The 22,323-nt window shown below is 39.4% G+C and overlaps 2 protein-coding genes across 4 annotated transcripts; one reads left to right on the top strand and one right to left on the bottom strand.

The window, feature by feature from the left end:
• Positions 1 to 7,730, top strand: LOC103698052 (putative protein phosphatase 2C 15). Its single transcript, XM_008780008.6, has 8 exons — positions 1 to 1,100; positions 1,650 to 1,821; positions 1,930 to 2,083; positions 2,158 to 2,221; positions 2,349 to 2,456; positions 2,578 to 2,703; positions 2,909 to 3,141; positions 7,180 to 7,730. Exons 1-8 carry the CDS (start codon positions 801 to 803, stop codon positions 7,397 to 7,399), a joined length of 1,377 nt encoding a protein of 458 aa, XP_008778230.3. The 5' UTR covers positions 1 to 800; the 3' UTR covers positions 7,400 to 7,730.
• A 1,283-nt stretch (positions 7,731 to 9,013) lies between these two features.
• On the bottom strand, positions 9,014 to 21,126 carry LOC103709365 (AP-3 complex subunit delta). 3 transcript variants are annotated; one of them, XM_088704529.2, is made up of 4 exons: positions 17,790 to 21,007; positions 12,779 to 12,960; positions 9,874 to 10,235; positions 9,169 to 9,557 (listed from the first exon to the last, which is right to left on the bottom strand). In XM_088704529.2, the coding sequence occupies exon 1, from the start codon at positions 20,823 to 20,825 to the stop codon at positions 17,889 to 17,891; it is 2,937 nt and encodes a 978-aa protein (XP_088560655.2). In that variant the 5' UTR covers positions 20,826 to 21,007; the 3' UTR covers positions 9,169 to 9,557; positions 9,874 to 10,235; positions 12,779 to 12,960; positions 17,790 to 17,888. The 3 variants fall into 3 exon arrangements, with proteins under 3 accessions (XP_008792886.6, XP_026661319.4, XP_088560655.2); XM_008794664.6 differs by lacking the exon at positions 9,874 to 10,235 and having other exon boundaries at positions 9,014 to 9,557; positions 17,790 to 21,126; XM_026805518.4 differs by lacking the exon at positions 9,874 to 10,235 and having other exon boundaries at positions 9,014 to 9,557; positions 12,779 to 12,884.
• Positions 21,127 to 22,323: the final 1,197 nt, after the last annotated feature.

Below are 22,323 nucleotides of genomic sequence, written 5' to 3'. Positions count from 1 at the left end.
GAGGAAGGTGGTCATCTTGGGAAAAAGCCAAACTTGGTGGAGAGAAAAGAGAGGGAAAGTTGGATGGAATGGCAGGCGAGGACGAGAGAAGGAGAAGGAAGACGGCATTAACAAGAAAGTGAAGAAAATGGAGAAAATATTAGAGCTAGTGAAAAGGCCGGCAATGTCAATAGAGCATTATAACCATAATCTTTCTTAACAACCACACCTCATTTTTAATCCTACCTTCCTCTTCTTTGCTACTATTTAAAATATTATCATCACTCACAAGCACCACTACAACTTCACCTTTACTGCCATCCCTACCCCAACTAATAATATATTTTCTCTACATGGTGGCTAAAAAATAATATATTGAGAACGAAATTGGAGTGGTGCAAGAGGCCATTGGAGAAATAATAATAAAAAATCTTCAAACAATTTCATTTTGCAAAATTTCCTTATTATTATATTTTTATCGTTAAATAATATTCAAGTAGTATATATGTATATATTTTAAACGTTCCATTTTGCTCGATTCTACTGACAAGTTAAAGTCTCATGCTAGGGTTTTAATTGGGAAAAGAAAGTCTTATACCCAAAACTCCAAAAGAGAGGGTTTGTTTTTGTATTTCCCCCGTCCCCCCTGGTGCGCATTTGATGGCGGATGGGGGGGGCATGATACAGTTCACGTCTCGGTCAGCAGCTAACCGCGTTTCCGCGTTGAACCATCAGCCGTCTCTTCTTCTTGTTCTTCTTCTTCTTCTTCGCGTCGGCTCTATCACTTCCTTGTACCAGATCTGAGGCCTGGGCCCTTGGGGATGAGAGATCGGAGGGCGCGAATCTCAAGGGGAGTGGAGGAGGAGGAGAGAGCGGCGGAAGAGATGGCCGAGCCGTCTGTGGCGGCGGCGGCGATGAAGGGGAGGCGGCGGCACCAGCGGCACGATCTGGTTCCTCTGGCGGTGCTGATAGGCCGGGAGCTGAAGAGCGAGAAGATGGAGAAGCCGTGCATTCGGTACGGTTGCGCCGCGCAGTCCAAGAAGGGGGAGGACTACTTCCTCATAAAGGTCGACTGCCACCGCCTCCCCGGCAACCCCTCGTCCGCCTTCTCCGTCTTCGCCGTGAGCATTTTGTCCCTCTCTCTCTCTCTCTCTCTCATTCGCTTGCTTTTAACAATCGATCTGCTCTTTTCCAGCATTTTGGCACAATTACATTTCTGATCGGTTTTGTGTGGTTGCTTGCTAAGAGAATGTTGTTCGCGCTTTTGATCCTTTCAAGTTCTTAATTAATGATTGCTTGCTGCAGGAATTGACTTCTTTAAGTTTTCAAAATATCTGTCAAAAAAAGGTGCCACTTTTGGTGGAATTTAATGTTCGTTGAACTAATTATCAAAAGAAAAAAAATGAATGTATTGATTGGTGAAGGTTTTAACTGACCTCATGGAGAAAGATTTTCTTGGATAATTGTTCTTTAGCAGCCTGATCTGGGGGTTGCGAGGACTTGACTTTTTTTTTCGTTTAGTTTAATGTATGGTAGCCTCTATGCTTCTAAGAATTATAATATTTAGAATCCTTAAAGCCAAGTCTGTTTGTCTTTGCTGCCATTAATGCGATGCAGTTTGTGATAAGAAGAATTATTTGGTGAGCCGAGCTGAGCCGAATTCTTTTCAGGTCTTGGATGGCCACAATGGGAATGCTGCGGCAATATATGCAAGGGAGAACCTGTTGAATCATGTACTGAGTGCAATACCACGTGGACTTAGCCGGGAAGAGTGGCTTCAAGCTTTGCCTCGTGCGCTAGTTGCTGGGTTTGTCAAGACTGACAAAGAATTCCAGAGCAGAGGCACGCGTGCTACTATTTTTTTCTTTCCTCATGATATTATTCTGTTGAAGATTTGGCCTATACCTGGATGAACTAATGCGGGGACGATTGATACATGGTATTTACCAGGACAAACTTCTGGTACAACTGTCACATTTGTGATAATTGATGGATGGACCATCACTGTTGCTTCAGTTGGAGACTCCCGTTGCATTTTAGATGCTCATGGCGGGGTGGTTTCTCTACTGACCGTGGATCACAGGCTAGAAGAAAATGTCGAAGAGTGGGTACCTGGTGTTCTCTTTTATGTTATTCTTCTAAAGTTATTCCCCTTTCTGCTGAACAAGTGATGTGCAGGAGGGAACGGGTGACCGCGAGTGGAGGTGAAGTAGGAAGGCTCAGCATTATGGGTGGTGCTGAGGTGGGATTGCTTTGTGATCTCGGTTTCATTAGCATAAATAAATTAAAATGGATAACAAGAACATGTTCGGCCATTTTATGTGATGTTGAAAAAAATTAAATTCATCAGTTTCTTGCCTTCATTTCAGATAGGTCCCCTCCGATGTTGGCCAGGGGGTTTATGCCTATCAAGGTCTATCGGAGATATGGATGTTGGAGAATTTATTGTTCCAGTACCTTATGTCAAGCAAGTGAAGGTATTAGTTATGTATCATATTAATCTCTTTTAATGGCTAATTTTTTTATGACTTTTATATTCACTTCCATTTATCCTAATAGTCTTCATTTTTGTCTTAACAATCTTTGTTGGTACACCAGCTATCAAATGCTGGGGGAAGACTTATCATTGCTTCAGATGGCATTTGGGATGCCCTATCCTCTGAGATGGCTGCAAAGTCGTGCCGTGGGTTGCCTGCTGAGCTTGCTGCCAGACAAGTTGTGAAGGTGATTAATTACTTGTTGTGTCCCTTTCGAATTTGTCATTTGCAAGCTGTGTGACCATCCTGGTTTAGCCCTTAGGCAATATATTTTATGAAGTTCTATTGATGCATCAGTGTTGGATTTGATTGCTTTTGATGGCATAGATATAGATGATCCAGCTAATTGTATGGTAAAGCATCCTTATCACATTTTACTGACGAACATTCAGGAAGCACTGAGGACAAGGGGGCTGAAAGATGACACAACCTGCATCGTTGTTGACATAATTCCGCCTGATCATTCAGTACTGCCTCCATCTCCACCAAGAAAGACGAACAAACTCAAGTCTCTCATTTTCAGGAAAAGGTCAGAGGATTCTGCTAGTAAGCTGGCAAAGAAGTTGTCTGCTGTGGGTATTGTAGAAGAACTGTTTGAAGAAGGTTCAGCAATGCTTGCAGAAAGGTCAGACTTGTTATAAGTTTCTCTGTAGTTAGATAACAATATCATTTTGGAGCTCTTGTTATAAATTTGATACTGTACAATTTTTCCATCTTTCTATTCGGATGCTAGGTGCTACTTAGAGGGAAAATAAGTTCGACGCTAGGACTGAGAAATTTATATTCATCTTTGTTTAGATCTTGAGATGTACATACCAGATTCTGATATCATGTATGGGCATGAGTGGGTTCTTCTTTTCCCTTTCCTTTCCTTTCCATTTTTCCCCTTTTTTTGGTATGCATGACCAGATTTGGTAGCGTTGTGGTTTTATTTCTGAAGCTATATTGCTTTACTTGCTTTGCACTATTTTTAATATGTACAAACACTTCTTGCCATGACCTTTTTGGGGCTTTCTGATTAAGGTATTCTGAAATCTGAATCACTTGACATGTTTTGATTAAGGGTCCCTGACTCGTATGTTCATTCATCTTTCCATGCTTGTAGCCACATGATTCTATGTTTTGTTTAATTAATGACTTAGTTGCAAATTGGCACACATAACAACCTCCCGCAAATTGGTACACATAAATCATCAAAATGCATTATGTAAATTTGTATGGTCAAGTTTTGATGCCATATAACTTTTTGGCGGTAGGATGTGCTCTAAAAACCATTTGACATAATGAACATGGTATTCTAAGTCATTTCTTGGTATCTCCCGTACACATGGTCATAAACAGTTGGAGGATGTATCACATATTAGCCAGAAAGAGTCCAAGAGTGCCGTTTATAGGTAGAACCAAGTAGCCAATTGTGTATCCAATAGGGAGAAAGGGATCACTCTTGACTCTTGACACTTGAAAATAGTTCACAGCTATGGTTGAGGTTGGGCATCAGACACATATAGATACCATTGTATATTGTATCCAATAATGGATTGGAGTGGCTGTTTTATCATAGTCATCAAAGTAGTTCACTTTGCATTAGCACATGGGTCTATTTCATATTAAACAAGTAATAGGTTCAAGACCATCTCTTAGAAATCATTGTTGAAGTTAGGGATGACAATCTCGTGTATGCAGCATGCAAGTGGTGCCCTAACCTGAGGGCATGACTACCCACGGTTATCTTGGTTCAATAAATAGAAGGCCAAACTTGTGTATCAACCAGGATATCCTAGATTTATCCTTGATTGGAAGCATACATCAGTTTATTATGCTGTGGCACGAATGGGGGTAAGGATTGTCCAACAAGTAACCTATCTATAGAAATTTACACGTATCAAAATAGAGACATGTCAGGCACATGAATCCTGGATCTAGCGGTATTTTGACCAAATCATTTTGATATTATATAAATATTACTTATTTTGAATATAAACAAAATGTTTTTTCAAAATTTGTTTTGCATGTGCATTGGCTTTCAGTGGTGTTTGACCCATGATCTAGGATTCTAATAGGTGATGAAATTGATTGGTTATGAGTTTGACCATACTATTTTTTTTTGTAATGGACAATCAAGGTAAGGAGAGGTGGAGGGACTAAATTGCAAAAACAATTGCTGTATTTGAAGAGATTTTTCTGTCCATATATCTACTAGGGGTTGGTGTGATTGTACATCTTTATATTATGGGGAGGCCGGTCCAACTTGCTTCATTGTGATTGCGGCACACCTATTGAATAAGAGGGACATGGTAGATTAGAAACCGAAGTTAACCTTAGGGTTTGGTACTTGTTCATCAACCTTAGCCTTTTTCTTTCTCGTGAATCCTCACCAAACTCATGCTCAATCAAATTGAGCAGAGGGATTGGTTCATATAGGCTGACAAGACCCAATTAGGGTGGTCTAATGAATTGGACTCAAACCATGGACTAGGGTTTTCTAAGTGCCCAGTTCCTAGGTCCAACCCTAAGTGACCCACCATATCTGGGAGCCCTTCATGGTTGCCACTTACCTAAGGTTTCATAGGGTGGCTCCACACGGCCTAGGGATCCTCCCTAGGGCCGGCCCCTTAATGTTATAAATAGGGGTGCAGGACTTGGGTAGAAAGTGGGGATGTTTCTCGTATCTCGAATGGAGAACTCAAACAAGAGGTCTCAAGGTGCCACCCACTAAAGAAAGAGATTGAGAGAAGGAAGAAAGAGACAAGGAGGAGACTTCCTAGTAATTCATGGAGGGCCTACCAGGTGCGAGTACTTTGTGTGGTGCCTAAAATAGTCTTCATCCATCTTTCTACATCTTCTCATGTTCTTACATCTTCTTTGCAGATATTAATCTATCTTGATATGCACATAATCTATGTTTTTATGGCAATTTATCGAAAAAGAGTGATCCAGTCTTAATCTTCCGCTGCATTACGATGTTGGACTGCATTGTTGTCCTTCAGTAACTTTCATCTATTGGAAAATTTTAGTTCAAACTTAGATTCTAAAACGTTTACTGTTTAATATTAGAAGGTGAAGTTAACTTCAAGTTACCAAAAATGGAGTGTTTTGATGTTTGTACATAATTTTTTTTTTACTTGTGTTTCGAAGGTAGGAGTTAATTACTCACAACTTGATATTAAGATTTTTATCTCTGTAATCTTTATGCACTTGCATTTTTGGCTGATTTTACATATTTTTATACCTTAAATCCTCATGAATTCAAATATTGATCCATGAACACCTTATCATTTTCAAATGATGCTGATGGCATGCTGGCTACACTCTTGAACATCCATTTGCTTATAACCAAGGTTAAAAACTTGGTTTTAGTTATTCTTGGACTTGTAGTGCATTTTCACTTCCACTCAAGGTTTCGGTCAAAATTAAACAGAAAAGTTTTAAAGAATAAAAAAAGGAGAAAAATAAAAGATTCCAAGTGTTCACACAATGTTTTGTATTTTTTTGTGTGATATAGGATCTTGTTTTATATTGGTAGTATTTCACTGGAATATATATAAGTAAATTTTAATTGTCTAATGATGAATTATGTTGTGGAACATATATTATTTGCTCATTTTAAACTTAAGTTGTTCAAAAATTCATTGTATTTGACAAATGTATAGCTCTTAGTGCCTTGTGTATTAAAATCTCCTTCTGCATCTATTCAAATAGAACTTGAAAGGATGTTGAATTTGAGAATGTCCTTCACATAGTTCGAGGTTTTGATTGCCATTTAATCCGACACAGTTATGGAATCTTATATTTATCTAGAAGATGCTCCTTTTGTTGTTCTGGTGGTGTCTTGCATTTAATTGTTAATGCTAGTCGGAGAATTTCAAGCAGAATCTCTGAGTTGCTATAACAGGGGTCTCAATGGAGCCTTGTCCAGTTAAGTGGCCAAAGGCCCAACTTCAATTGACTAAGTTTTGCTGAAATTGCCAATTTATTGTTGTTGGCTTGTTGCTATATATCCTTTGTTTAAAAACCAGAGATATGCCAATGCACCTTTTTTATTAATCTATCTAGATTACATTTGGGCACACTTCATTCTTCATAGCGTAGATTTTGAATATTCTACATGAAAAGTGCACCCATCTGCCAATAAACTCAATCAATTTAGCAATTGCAATAGCATATCCAGTAGATTTTTAATTAAAAAAGCAACAGCAGTGAGTTCTTCTTTCAATAAACTGCATCAAGTGTTCATTACATCTCCTTCAGACATCTCCTATCAACAACATGATCCATAGCAAACATATGCTTCTTCTTGTTATAGTTAGTTTTGCAATGCCTGATACCTTGTTCTATTTGTCAGTATCATGATGATGGGTACAGTGACTGCCGGCCGAAGTGTAATCAGCCCAGTGATATTGAGCAGCATGTTGATAGTTTATTTGATCAAATAATTCGTTCATTTGGTTAATGTGTAGTTTACTATTCCTAGTATAAGGCTTCTTCATCGTGCAGCCCTTGATTGGTTGCCTGAAGATATTTTGCAGCTGTTTTTACTTTTCTGGGAGCATCTACAGTTCTCAGACCACTGATTTTAAGCTGATTTCCTTGCACAATCATGTCTTTGTTGCATGTCAGTCTTCTTCCAATGCTGAAGGAATGCTAATTTCTCTTCAAATTTCAGGCTTGGGAATGACTTATCAGCAGGACAAGCAACTTCAGGCCTGTTCACATGTGCTATCTGCCAGGCGGACCTTGCTCCAAGCGAGGGCATATCCGTTCATGCTGGTTCAATCTTCTCCACCAGCTCAAAGCCATGGGAAGGCCCCTTCCTTTGTGCTGATTGCTGCAACAAGAAGGACGCAATGGAAGGAAAACGCCCTAGTGGAGTCACAGTGCTATAGCTTCTCCTGCCCTTTCCTCCTGTTGTCCCCATTTAATTATTTTCTTCTTTGAATTTAATTTGCTGCCAATTTTTGTGGGCTGCGTGATTAGTTTGACCTTGGGGATGAATGAAGCACCCATATATGTAATATCTGCAAGAGGAATGCAATTTGAGTGATTATTTATGTTATTTGAAGTTGATTACCCTCCTTGCGAACTGTTACACTAGCTGACAAGTTGCATATATTGGCAATGCGTAATTCTTTGCATCTTTGCTTGTAATTTATGAAAAGGCCTGGTACTAATTTTCTTCATCAGATGTATCATATTATCTTAATATTATTTTTATCATGGTTTGTTGTTCTTGCCCTTTAAATCAGCAATGAAACTGTTGTGAATTGTGCCTGAGAAATTCTATTGCTAGAGTGATATTCATAGCATTCTATTTCTCGTTTCATGCTTTAGTTTTCACTGGGGTGCCTTGTGTCAAATGAAACTTATCAGCCGGGTTGCATTTGCAAGTCTTAGAGATCAACCTGACCCACTGGCGAATCTGTATCCCTGAGCTGAGTTCAAATTGGGGCTGTGATGGGAAGCGGAATTGCTATAAAAGTGGAGAATTATGCTGCCAATCTACCATGAGATGAGGTGCTCCATGATCGCTTTCCTCCTGGAAGCTAATACGTGTGTACGTAGGAACTGAGCCTTCAGTAGTTGGTAGGTTCAGCATCTAGGATCCACTAATAGATTTGCATCTCCTATGTGGGAAAACCTAAATATTTCATTAATGCCATATCGGTGTGCCATGAAATAATTTTTATGATATTGTTTTTCCAGTAGGCTGCTCTAGCTTTTAGTCATTGTTTTCCAGGTTTTCTTCCAGTCCATATTAAAAACGCCCATGGTAAGTGTATCTTCTCTTATCACCAGAAGTGCATTTCTCTTAATAACTATTGTTTTCCAAGACTTTTTCGAGAAAAAGGGGGGAATTTCTTTTTTATCAAAGACAGCCTATGATATGAAGCATTGGCAGTTGCATGAAAAAATGTCCTTCTCATGCTAACTTCTAACCCTTGCACATCCTCTTTAGTTTTTTTTTTTTTTTTTTTTTTTTTTGCCTCATGCTATTGATAAATGAAATATGAGGTGACTTGCTACTATTTCGCTAAAAAAATAGATAACCAATATTAGGTCATTTCAAGTCTGGACCAGTTAGCATGCATGTTTGAAGCTAACATCACTTTGCCAGGCAGGTATTTACTGCCTAGTCTGACAGTCCTTACCTTTATACTCTGCCATGTATGAACGTATGATCTCTACCCCAGCCTTTCCTCACCAAAATCAAAAGTTTGTGCATCCATATTGATGTACAGGTGCTTTTTTTCTGTTAGGATAAAACAGAAAACTAGAATGGGTTCAATCCCAGTCAAAAGCCAGGTATCTAGATGATATTAAAACAAAAAACTAGACTCATTCTGCAGTCAACACCCTCAACATACAAACACACTGTCCAACCAGTATTGCATTTCTTCATTTTTTTTCTCTTTGTAGAACTGATACTTCATCTAAATGGAGACCCACTCATCAGTTCAATCAAAATAAACAAATGCAAGCACAATACATACCATCCACGCTTGTAGAAAGCCTAAATGTATAAAACCAAAAGAATGCAAGTGAAAGATCTCCAAATTACAGCTTATTTTTTCCTTGTTTTGTCTTGAACTTCAATAGGCAGGACAAGCCCTGAGTCACTGCTTAAAATCCATAACCAAGGGACCACCACCTACTCTATGCTCAACCTAGAATTAAAAATTTTATATCACAAACAAAATGACACAAGTAGTTCAGGAATTACACATCCAGAGTAGGACCTCTATCTGAAAACCCTATGAAGAAGGTAGAACATGGAACAGGGGATTGCACAAAATATCACAGCATAAAACAAATAGTGGTCTGTTTTTGCAGCATACAAGGAACCCAAGCTCACTGTTAAATGTCTTCAAGTTGAATCGTGCTAGATATAGGTTCTCAACCTGCAACAGGCTGTATAAGGATAACTTTCATTGCAGAGCCACAAGCAATACCATCTCCATTAAGTGTTCTGGAACAGACTATCTTTTGACAAGTGGAGACGAACCAATACTTGCAGAGTTGATTAGAGTTCAAACGACCTCTTTGCTGTGGAAGACAGAAAATATGATCAGCCGAACCAAGAAACTTCTCGCTGAACTTGAGGGGACAATGAGAAAGGGAAAAGTTTAGATTATAATGACTTAAAATTGCCCTCCACTTGTGCACCAATAATTTTTTGAGCCATAACTACATCAGAAAATCTTATTTAAAACCCATCTATTTTTTAAGAAGCAATTTTCAGGCATTCATGTTGTTATAATAATTAAAAATAGATCATGTTTCAAAACATGATCATATAATGACAGATGAAACTCACAGACACAAAAAGAAAAAAAACAAACAAACAAAAAAATCCACCTACATTTACTATCATGCTGGTGTATATATGACGTTTCTTGTAGACTAACTTGTGGAGATGCTGTCCGATGGTGACATCCATCTTTTAGTTTAGGTCCATCCTTCACCATGCAGTTTATAAAATAAAAACAAGAATGTCCAGATCCCAAATATATCAGTTCAATGATAAATTCAGTTATGAACTTAGACTAAATTATTGCTTAAGAATGCTTTGTTCAAATAAATGTGCTTGCTTAGTCCCAACTTTTTCTGCAGAATGCAGTCTTGGACTGCCAATGAAGCAAACCAAAAATCATTTCAACTCATTTCCAAGAGAATGCTAAGGTGCAGTTGTAACCATCTTGCACAAATATCTGGAGAAAGAATCTGCCAAATATGAAGAAGAAGAGCTTGAGTGTGTAAAAATCTAAACTGCATGAGCAAAGCAGCAATGGATATTTTTTTTAAGAAATATTTATAGAATATTCTTGCTGTCAATTAATATACCCTCTGCCATGAATTCAAAGGCTTGCATATACAAATGTGCCCAGGTTTTCTAAGTATATTATATTTTCAAAAAATAACACAATGGCAATTTCTAAACCAAATTGAACATAGGAGTGATTAATAACAAAAGGACTTTAAGATATGTTTGCAAATCAAATAAAATAAGCACTTCAATGATGAGTAAATATTACCTCATCAGCATATTTTACCATTAAACAAATGATCCTAGTCAGATGAGATTATTGCACTAATATCCAATGTGATCAAGAATGATCCCTTATGCTGTTAATATATGTACATAATTGTGGGCATCAATTGTATTCAATTATTTTTCATATGCATATATCGAAGCATTAGTAATAATAATCCTCCTAGACCACTTCTTTTACCTAATCTATATCTATCCCAAGGTTTTTAGATCTCAATATATCAGTTACCTCAGTGAGTGGCTAAGACCAAGATGAACCAGAATCTCGGTTTATCTCAGCCAATATTGTCAGTGGGAAAAATCTGGAGGGAATTAAGATTTTCTAAGATCTCAACCAATACTTTTGAACCGAGATATCAGAATCTCCCCAGATATGGTAAAATCCAAGATTAAGAACTATATTTAAGCATTGATTTCATGATTTATTAATTCAAAAACTATTTAAAGAAGTAAAAGAATGGTTGAAAAATATTGGATGATATAGATATATCATATTCCCAATATCTCAGATTTTATCGGTTTATATTGGCCGAGATTTCTATAAATATTGTATTGAGGGGGTGCCTGATACCAATACAAAGCAAGATCCTGAGATGAAAAACTTGATCCATCCTCTCTTAGTCAACAAACATATTTGGAAAAACGGCAGAATTTTTCATTAAAATAAACAGCAGAGGCAAAAATGAAGCAGAGACATAGCAACATGGTATTGAATACCAAATTGTGATCAAGTTTTACCATCCTTAGCATGATAAAAACTGTAGTCAAAGTTTGTTCCTACTCATATGGTCTTTTCTTGTCCAGCAGTCACTCTCTTCACTACAACTCAGCCATAGATCTCAATGTTCCAGCAAGTTTTGCGACAGATCCCGCCACAGGGTTGATTATTTTGACTATCAATCACTTAACGCTAATCCAAAGCCCTTCTATCACTTAGCCTCTCCATATGGTTAACATTTCACAGTTCATTGTTTCCTAATGTACTTCTTCAGAATTGCTGATCCAGATGATTATTTACTCTATCTATTGATATAATTACAGCTGCTTAATCTCTAACTAGTTAAAGTTATTTCAAAGACTTGGCCTTTTCTTTGTGGGCTTTCTGAGAGAAACATCCAAAATCATAACCTACATCAGTATATGCTGTTGTTCATAAACGTTTTCTAAGTAGATGAGCTACAATGTTGAACCAATTGAAACGTGAAAGCTTTTTTCTGACAAAAAGAGTGTGTAAAAGCTTAAAAAGCTATTTTACCATGTCATCCCAACTAGGGAATGCTTATAATGGTAACATATGATAGTTGACAAGGTAACGAATTTTTCAGAATGAGGTTGTTTCATTTATACTAGGCACAAAATGTGGAGAATCATATTTCTAGATATGTTGTGTTTCTTTTTTTTCTTGGTGAGAATATTTTGTGTTGCTCAATAATGAAGAAAATGCAGATCTTCAAAATCTCCTAAAGGTCTCCTGGAGAACAAAAAATTAGTTTATGGTCTTTCTTTGAGAAGATTAGATACTTCTTTTATATAGTTCTGCTATCCTTTAACTACCTAGCTATTTGTTAAAGATTACGGTAATATTGTGATCATTCTTTAATGCACAAATGCAACCTTCATTTCTCTTGGAGAAACATGCCTTGCAAGTTGTCAAGTACTGTACTGCATAGACTCATGCCACCATTTCCATTATTGAGCTTTGAATGGGAAAACCTCTCGTCCTTTGTAATCTTTGTAATCCTTCAAATAATTTTCCACTTAGCCTTTCAATTAATAGAAACAATTCAACATCCTTCTAGATAAACAAACTTAGAGGGCAAGCCAGCTTTCTTTTAAGAGCTCATATTGGTGAACCATCCTTTTATCAATTCAGGACTGTTTCACCAGTACCTTTTTAAGTCATGAAGATTTTTACCCACTCATCGAAGCATGCAAACAGAAACAATTCGATGCAAATGATAAAATGCTTGGTATTGTCGCATTGCGAATTATTAAAGAATCCTCACATATTCTAACTGAGTGATCAACCTTAAAAAAGACAAGTTTTTTCTGCTTCCTCTTCTTTTGCCACTTTGCAGCAAGAATACGAATTCATAAAATAGCTAATGATTATCCATCATTTTTAAATGCTACAAATTGGAAAAAAAAATCTGATATTGACTATCAAGGAAAACAAGATACTGATTTTGACATCAGCAAACAGCAAAATACTTGCCTGATCATAGAGTACCACATTTGCATTTCAATAAACCAACCTACAAAGGTAGCCATTAAGAGAGGCACTGAAGCACATGGTCCACCAAATGTGTACGATTCATCTTCTACAACAGAGAAGGAGATCAAGTTTCAAAATTCCAAGTTCCAGAAGAATGCAAGTCCATATTCTCCCTTGAGCGACTGTGAAGATAAATAGTTCATTCAAACAACTATGTTGATTAATAGTTTTTAACAAGAAACAAAATTGGCACAGCAGCAAGAAAGAGGCAAAAGAACCGGACAAACTAAAATTTAAGGGTCTATTTGGATTTTCCTATAGGATTGGGCTGAAAATCCTATAGGATTTATGGATTGGACCAGTACAACCAGTAAGATCACAGGCTACAAGCTGGGCTAGGCAAAATATTAAGGAATAGCTTTGAAGTCGGCCGGCCCAAATCCCATAGGGAGAATAAAAAAAAAAAAAAGACCTCGGCATGTAACTTGTGATCTTTGTATTTTATGAATACAAGCCTAACCCAATACGCGGCCCATGATCTTACTAGTTGTGTTGGCCCAATCCACAAATCCTAAAGGATTTTCAGCATAATCCTGTAGGAAAATTAAAACAGGCCCTAAGTATTTTCCTAGTACTACCAGCAAAAGCTATTCACCAACTTCGATTATACTCATCAAGGAGATCGGAGTGTTGACTACAGAGTTACCTAAAATAGGAGCAAGTAAGTCAAATTCAATAAGCAAGTCAATTATCTTAGTTACCTGAAACTGGAGCAAGTATAATTCAAATGCAAGAGCAAGTAAGTCAAACTCTTATTAATGTTTTACATTTAGGAAGCAGTAGAGAAGCATAAGAGCAATATCCTAAAGAGATAACCAAAGTCTGGCACCATAAGTAGAAGACTCTAGCTAACAAGTGACAAATACAACAAAAGCATCTTCATGCACTCAATGAGGGCTAGTGTCTCCAAAGATGATGAAGTGGTAACAACAAATTTCAGAGCTTATCTACCAAGCCCATTTCAAGATGATAAGGATATTTTTATGGCTTTGGAGATTAGACAAGCACTATCCTTTGACCCTAACAAGAACAAAATCAGCAGGACAGCAGCTTACAGTTGTGGTCAATAAGAGCTACATAGTTTTGTTCAAGGTTTGAGAAGTTGGTTTTGGTTTCAATCAAGCTTTTCCAGTTTTGTTTTCAGCAGTTTTGGCTGTTTTGGTATTTTTGGCTTGAGTTTCAAAATTTCAGCTGAAACTCAGATAAAATGAAAATGATTAAAAAAATAAGAAAAAAACATTTAAGCAAATGAAACAGACATTGGGTAGTACTGGATTTTCAAGATGAAAGTCTGAAAGTATGAAGAATATAAAAACATTTGAAAATGAATGAAATGGTAAAGAACTATATTGCCTGATAACAAATCAATAACATGATCCTTGGATGCCTAGTAATGTAAATTTGACACTAAAATTACTAAAACAGAAGTACATATGACTATGAAACTTGATATAATATTTACTATCACATTAAATACCATGTACTGGCAACAATTTATAATCAACCTAGTATGACGAAGACTCTGATTAGATATACCTCATGTAACTGCCTTGGGGACTTAAACTAAGATAAAGCAAGTGCAAGCTCAAAACCTGCTTGGAGACCTTATTTCTCATTTCCCTTCAGAAATTATCTTAAAAAGCAGAGATCTCTGATACCTACAAAGTTGTATCTTTTCTTAAATTCTAGACCCAAATGCATTTAATTTTTGATAAACTCAATAAAAAATATGATTAATGTTCATAAACATTTTTGCTTTTAAATCGAAAATGAAGAGATGGCCCAACATTGACATTAGTTCGTCAATTTTACTTAAAGAAATGTAGAAATGACCTCTCAATGATATTAAATTAAAATTAAAACTAAAAGCCCCAAAATCTTAGAATGATCAATATTATGAATACAAAAGCACACAAAATCAACCTCGGCCAAGACTGGCCAAAACTGCTAAACGTAAACAACAACAAATTAGTTTTGGCTAGAACTAAACCAAAAATTTCAGTCAAATTAGGATAGACCTGTTCTGGGGTTTCAGCCGAAGCTTTTTGTCCTTCGTTTGATGAAGTAGACACTTGGTGAGAATTTCTCATGCATGTCAAACAATTATGGTTATAAGTGAAGTTAATATCTCCATTCATAAACAAAAAGGAAACGATAAATCAATAAGAACACTTCACATCAAACTAAGGCTAGAAAAGGTCCAGGCTGGGCCGAGCCAATCTCCTACATAAGACCTGCCAGAAATTTTTTTGGGGCTTCGGGCCAAGCTGAGGTCCGAAAACTTTTGAACAATCCCAACCCGAGCCCAACCCGAGCCCAGATCTAGGCCCAACCCGAACCCAATTGGGCCAACCCGAATTATCCATTTTGACTAAAAATTTGGCTGGCCCGAACCCAATTGAAGCTTAATCTTTCAATCTTTCATACTATAGCTTCACATTTTTTTGATGAAATACTATAGCTACACATTAGCAACCATCTGATGATCAAAAATATGTTTACCAAAAAAGTAAATTGATAACATAATTGAAAATGGCATTCCTACTTTCTAAGTAGTAAACAAGTACCAAAGTTCAGGTTCTGTTTTGGGGCTAAGTTCGAGCTGGGTCTGGGCTTGAGTTAGGGCTCCATTTCGAGCCTGTTTGAGCTCGGGCTTGGGCTTGGGCCGGGCCCGGGCCAGGCCAATGATATACCCAAGCCCGGCCTGAAAAATATGGGCTCTAAAATTTAAGCCCAAACCCCCTGAGCCCAGCCCCCAAAAAAAAATATGGGCTCTATAGTTAAGCCCAAACCTGGTCCAAAATCTTTCGGGCCTAGTTCGTAGCCTAACTCGAAGTCGGCTTGGCTCGAGCCCAATTCAAGCCCTACTTCAAACCAAAAGAGTTGTAAGTACAAAATAAAGATAGGAGGCTTTGAAGGGATCTTTCTAGGAAGGGCAATGGGATAAATAAGGATCAGGTAGAGCATTACCTAGACTCGTCCCGCAATTGAGAACCACATACCCATATCGGCCTCTAACCCAACTCAGGGTAGGGTGGGGTCTAGTGATAGATGGAATGGGTAGGGTGGGGTCTAGTGATAGATGGAACGGGTTGGAATAGATCGAGACGAGTAAAGCTGCAAAAATCCTTTTTTATATACAAGTCAAATAAATAAAAAAAGAATATAAGAGTAATCTTAGTACTTCACATAATGTTAAACAAAATAAGAGTTGAAGATATAGAACATAACAAACCAAAATTTCAACACTAATAGAAACAACAAACAGAAATTTTGCTCTTTAGAAAGTCAAATATCCCTTAAACTAATAAAAGTAATTAACCAAAAAAAATGAACAACTAAGCATATATCTTGTAGCTTTACATATGATTAATCTTTCTCATGATTAGTCATAATATTGTTTTTTTCCATTATCATCATGATAATCATAATCATCAAGGCTTATATATAATTAGGTTGGGTTTGGAGCAAATATTGCCATTATCCGCATCCGCCCCAAATCCATTGCAGGTTTTAGGATAAAGATCATCCCCACTGCCGACTCTACAGGTAAAACCCGCATCATTAAAATCAATTCAAGACAGGTACTCGATAGGGTGGAGTAAATTTCAACCCCTCAATCACTAATGGTTTGAGTGCAACCAATATTTCTTCCCTTGATTTCATGAAGAAGTTAGAATCACCATAGATAAGAATTGAAAGTCATATCTCCTATGTTAGAATCTAGACAAACATTTTAAGTACTAGATTCTACGGGTCCGTACAGGGTGTATCATACCATACTGGTCGGAAACCAATACCTAGTACAAAAGCCAGTACGAAGAAGTGTACCATATTCAACTTTGTACTAGTTGGGTACTAGTACAGATACCAAAATTGATACTTAAAGTGAAAACATTAATCCAGACAAGATACCTGCAAAGTTCTAATGATTTGTTTCTTTTTCTATCAAAAGTTTATTTCGAGAGAAGGTATGGTGAGATTTTTGCATTTATTTTTACAATAAGGCTAAAAAAGCATTAAAAGATATAGTAAAATTACTCTTTTAAAGAAAAAAATCTCAAAGTTTACTATTCTTATTGACTCCAACAAATATCATGTCTTTAAGAGTAAGACCAAAGTCGGAGGAACCGGTTCCGGGCACCGTACCAATTCTCCGGCAGCACGAGTCGGTATGGACCGTGTCGGACCTGTACCAACAGAGAAAACGGTACTATGGGAGAGAACAAAAGAGAGAGAGATAGAAGGGAGAGAGAGGGAGGAAAGCTGGCAGAGGTTGGTGACCTCCGCCGCCCCCCCGCGGCCTCCGTCGACCCTCCGCCGATATCCTGACCTCTCCCTCTCTTGCTCGCTCTCTCTTTCCTTCTCCTTCTCCGGCTCTGGCAACGGATCTCGTTTCCGTTGCCGGAACCGTACCAACAAGCTACCAGTACAGCTCAGAGCGGCCAGAACCGCCCAGTTCGGGACAGTTCCGCCGACTTTAAGTAAGACAAACTAAACTAGTCAGAGCAAGCTTTATATTTTCAAAACAAGAGTATAGAGTGACTGGTTATTTATATTTAGTAAAATATGTATTACGTATACATCGCACAAACATATATCTGAATCTCATTTTGTCTTTTGCTAACCCTATTCTACTACTGTTGTTCACCTTCTGTTCTCCCAACATTTCTCTCCTAGTTCTTTTGAAAAGATAAGGCATTATCAAACTTCTTTCCTAAGTTTAAATAAGTTTAATAGTCTTCATCTGGAGAAAAACAATTGATGATCTGAATTTACAACAGTTACGACAAACAAATACAAGACAACATTCACAGAGCATCTTAATGAGATTTATTCTATAAGATAATAATACAGGATTCAAATCTTAAAACAAATTTGTATGAGATAAATAGGACACAAAAGAGGATGTGAACCACATAAAAAGGGAGAAAGAAGTTGTGAACATGACCTTTGCAGATGGGGCAACAAACAATATTGCGATCACATCATCCAAATTCCTCCAAAACTACAACTGGATAAGCAAATGCACCAAACAGACTAGAATCAATCACAAAAGGAGATCTTGGATGGCTGGTGCCTGTGGAACTGCATTTAGAGGAGTCTCCCCTCTTTGTCTATGCTCATGTCTTTCATGATGATGACCACTCCTTGTTGAGTTCCTATGACTTTTCTCTTCTTTTTCCTCATTATTCTGAGAACTCCTATGCCTCCCTTTACCATGACTACGATGTTGACTCCTCCTAGAACTTGAACTCCGATTTTCTCTATCACCCAAATCTAGATTTTCTTTTGACTGAGGAACAGATTCACTATTATCTGACACTCCTTTCATTCTTCTTCCAGAAGACTTGTTTGAAGACCCTTTTTGTGATGAAGATGGTTTGCCTTCATTGCCCAAAAGAACCTCATGTATTGCACCAGATAGCATATCATCTTTTGATTCCTTCACGGTTGTTGAAGCAGATGGCAAGACTCCATCACCTTCATCCATTTTTAACACTATGGGACGTGGCTTTGTATGCTTTACCTTTCTGGGAATCAGCGATTGCTCGGTGAGCTTTACAAGGTCCTCTGTGGCATCACTGTGACTGACTGGCAGCAGAGGGTCATAAGCACGGGGGAAATCATTCAATTCAGTCTCATCTTTCTCTGCAGGAAGGTAATACAGTCCATGACGTTTACGGTGTTCAGCAAGCAGATATGTTGACTGAACTGATGGTGCGGCTTCATCCTTGGTCTCCATGTGTTGATGACTTCGAAGGGTAAATGAAATTGACATGGATGGAGCAATATCACCCTCAGTTAATATCATGGCAAGATCAGAAAGATTTTCCTCAAGAACAAGACCCTCAGGTACAGGAACTCTCTTTTGAGCATTCACAGAAACTGGACCTATCTCTTCGGAAAACATTGCTTGCATAAGGTTCATAATTTTACCAACCCCGTTTTCTTTATCTTTTTTAAAGCCCTCCTCCTCAGTCTTCCAAGCTGGAATCTCTTGCAACATATGAATCAAACCAAGAACATTCCTTGCCCGCTCCTGAACCTCTACATCATCATTCTCTGATAGCGGACCGACTGCTGTTTCGATCAAATATAGAATGCGTTTAAGAGATTCACGTGTAAAGAAGGGATCTTTCTTCTCTAACAAACTTAATAAAGAGGCAGGTTTGTCAGCAGTAGCAAAGCCATCAGCACTCTCCGTCCCAGTAATATCATCAGATAAGCAATTAGCAGAAGCAGCATTACATTCTATAGTAGACCCTCCTACGGTGGTTGAATGGCCAAGAGATGAAACTTGACTGGCTTCTAGTTGATCGATATATGAACTGAAACAAAAGGCAAGAACTTTAAACACTGCCTGAATATAAACAGCTCTCACCAATGGAGGAAGAAGACTAGTCCTCGGCTGCAGCAGTGCCTCAACAAGCTCCAACCAGTTCGTCGAGAACTCGACATACTCCCCCGAAACCCAAGCAGCCGCAGACAGTATCCTCCAGAGAAATGGGTTGCCGAGCAGAGCAGGATCGATCAAAAGATCTCGAGCCACGCGGACGAGCTCCGGCCTCGCGTCCCTGACCCTCAGCCCAATATCCACGAGCTGCCGCTCGATCTCCTCCCCCTTAGCGCAGTGTGGGTTCCTGGCCATCTCCCCGAGAAGCGAGACATACCAATCGAAATCCACGATCAGCTCGTACACATTCCTCCCGCAGGTGGTGAGAACCGCGTCGAGCATCTCGTTGGCGAACACGGGGTCGGACTTCATGGCGTAGTTGACCAACATGACGGAGATCTCGACGACGTTGGTGTCGAACACCATCCCCATGATGAGGCGCAGGGCCTCGCGGCGGATGTTGGGGTCGGGATCGGCGAGGGACTGGATCACGGAATCCCTGCTCTCTACCACGCCCCAGGAGTTCCGCGGCCCGAGAATCGTGAGGGCGCGTAGCCCAAGGTATCGGAGGTTGGGGTCATCGTCGTTGGTGAGGAACTCCTTGACCTTATCCACGGCGAGGCGCAAGGCGCGGTCGTGGTCGGGGAAGCCGGAGAAGAGGGTGCGGACGCACTCGAGGACGAGGGACTGGGCGGAGGAGCGGCGGATAAGGTCGCAGAGGGGGTCGACGAGGCGGGCAGCGAGGCGGGGCTCGAGGGGGGCGAGGCGGGCGAAGATCTTGAGGAGCTTGATGAGGACCCAGTTGTTGCGGGAGTCGGTGAGGAGGCGGTAGAACTCGGGGGCAAGGGGAAGGTAGGGAGAGGGGTCGGTGGCGGAGACGAGCTCGGCGAAGGCGCCGACGGCGGCGGAGACGACGCGGGGGTCGGGGGAGGAGAGGCAGTCGACGAGGGGCTTGACGAGGAGGGGGACGACGTCAGGGCAGAGGGAGAGGGCGTGGAGGGTGGCGACGGCAGCCTTGGGGCGGAGAGGGGAAGAATTGTTATTGTTGTTCTTGGTGTTGGTGGTGGTGCTGCTAGCGCGGGGGGAGAGGAGGGGAAGGATGTCGGGGGCGAGGTGGCGGGCGAGGTCGGGGGAGGCGGAGAGGGAGAGGAGGTGGAGGGCGAGGGAAGAGAAGTTGAGAGGGGAGGAGGGGGAGAGGTCCTTGCGGAGCTGGTGGGTGGCGAGGGGGAGGACGTCGGTGGTGGAGGGGTGGAAGGAGAGGGAGGCGGCGAGGTAGGCGAGGCGCTTGTGGAGGGGGGAGGGGGAAGGGAGGAGCTCGAGGGCGTGGAAGGCGGCCCAAGAGGCGTCGAGGCCGTGGATGGAGGAGAGGTAGGTGAGCTTCTGGAGGGCGACGGCCTTGGTGTCGGGGTCCGGGGAGCGGATCTCGCGGCGGATCTCGGCGAGAGCGCGGGAGAGGAGGGCGGGCTCGGCGCCGACGGGCTGGGAGCGCAGGGACTTGATCAGGTCGTCCAGGGAGCGCTGGAACAGCGAGTCCGCCAGGGATGGGCCCGTCGAGGACGAGGAAGAGGAGGAGGAGGAGCCTCCCGCCATGGGTAGGAGGAGGAATGCGAAGACCGAACGCGTCTGGAATGTGTTTGTTCTTGGGAGCCCCCTTGTCTACCACTTGGCACTGACGCCGGCGATTAGATTACTTGGGCCTTTGTCGAACCTCGCCGTGGAACTCGGAATTTCCGTCCCTCAGAAGGGAGCGAGATCCAAGGACCATTGGGTACAGATTTACAACCGGAGCTATCCGATCTCGTTGTATAGATCTGGGAATCGATAATCCTATACCCGCCGATGACAATCCGATCCGACATCTGCTAGGTCGGTCGCACACTCTTCACGCGTCAGTAAAATTCAGTTCCACAATTTGCAATTTGGCATGTATCAAGGAGAGTGAGGCAAATTAATAACAGATCTTTTGACCCAACACGAGTTAATCATGATAAAAATCATGAGTAAACTTACAAGAAAAAAAAAATCGGATACAAGTCATTTTTATTATCATATTATGCCAGATTACAGTGAATAATTTTTATAGTATAAGACAGATTAGTAATAAAATTGCAATCGGAATAGATTAATTTGTCGTGCATATAAGTTTTTGGTTTTCTGTATCAACAAATGTAGAATTGATTTGTGAAACAAAAATTAAGTATTATTTTATATAAATAAAATTAATACCTTTATTAATTTTGAATATTTATTAAATTTTTGCTTTGTTTAAAAATTTTGAATCTTTGTTTAAAATTGCTGGGAATTGATAATCCTATATCCACCAATGACAATCCAACCCGACATCTGCTAAGTCGCACACTCTTCACACGTCTATAAAATCTATTTCCACAGTGAGTTGATAAATGGTAATTTGTAAATAGTTTGCAGTTTGGCACATATCAAGGGAGAGCGATACAAATTAATAACAGGTCTTTTGACCCAACATGAGTTAATCATGATAAAAACCAAGAGTAAACTTATAGGAAAAAAATTTTTGATACAATAAGTCATTTTTATTATCATAGTGTGTCATATTAGAGTTAATATTTTTTATGGTATAAGAATTTTTTTTAGCAATAAAATTGCAATCGGGATAGATTAATTTGTCATGCATATAAGCTTTTGGTTTTCTTTATCAACAAATGTAGAACCCTTTGTAAAACAAAAATCAATTATTATTTTCTATAAGTAAAATTAATGTCTTATTAATTTTGAATATTTATTAAATCTTTGCTTTGTTTAAAAATTTTGAATTTTTGTTTAAAATTTTTGGGAACCGATAATCCTATACCCGCCAATGACAATCCGATGCGACATCTGCTAGGTCGCACACTTTTCAAGGGTCAATGAAATTTAGCTCCAGAGTGAGTTGGTAAGCGGTAACACACGAATGATTTGCAATTTGGCACATGTCAAGGGAGAGTGATACAAATTAATAACAAATCTTTTTTTGGTAAAAAAAAAGACTTGTTATTAATTTTTCTTTTTTTTTGACAACAAGTCTTTTGACTCAACAAGAGTTAATCATGGTAAAAACTAAAAGTAAACT

This window comes from Phoenix dactylifera, chromosome 9 (genome assembly GCF_051530095.1).
Source record: "Phoenix dactylifera cultivar Ajwa chromosome 9, Ajwa_hap1_PhDact_Kaust_v1.1, whole genome shotgun sequence".
Lineage (NCBI taxonomy): Eukaryota > Viridiplantae > Streptophyta > Magnoliopsida > Arecales > Arecaceae > Phoenix > Phoenix dactylifera.
This window is presented reverse-complemented; position numbering and strand designations above follow the sequence as displayed.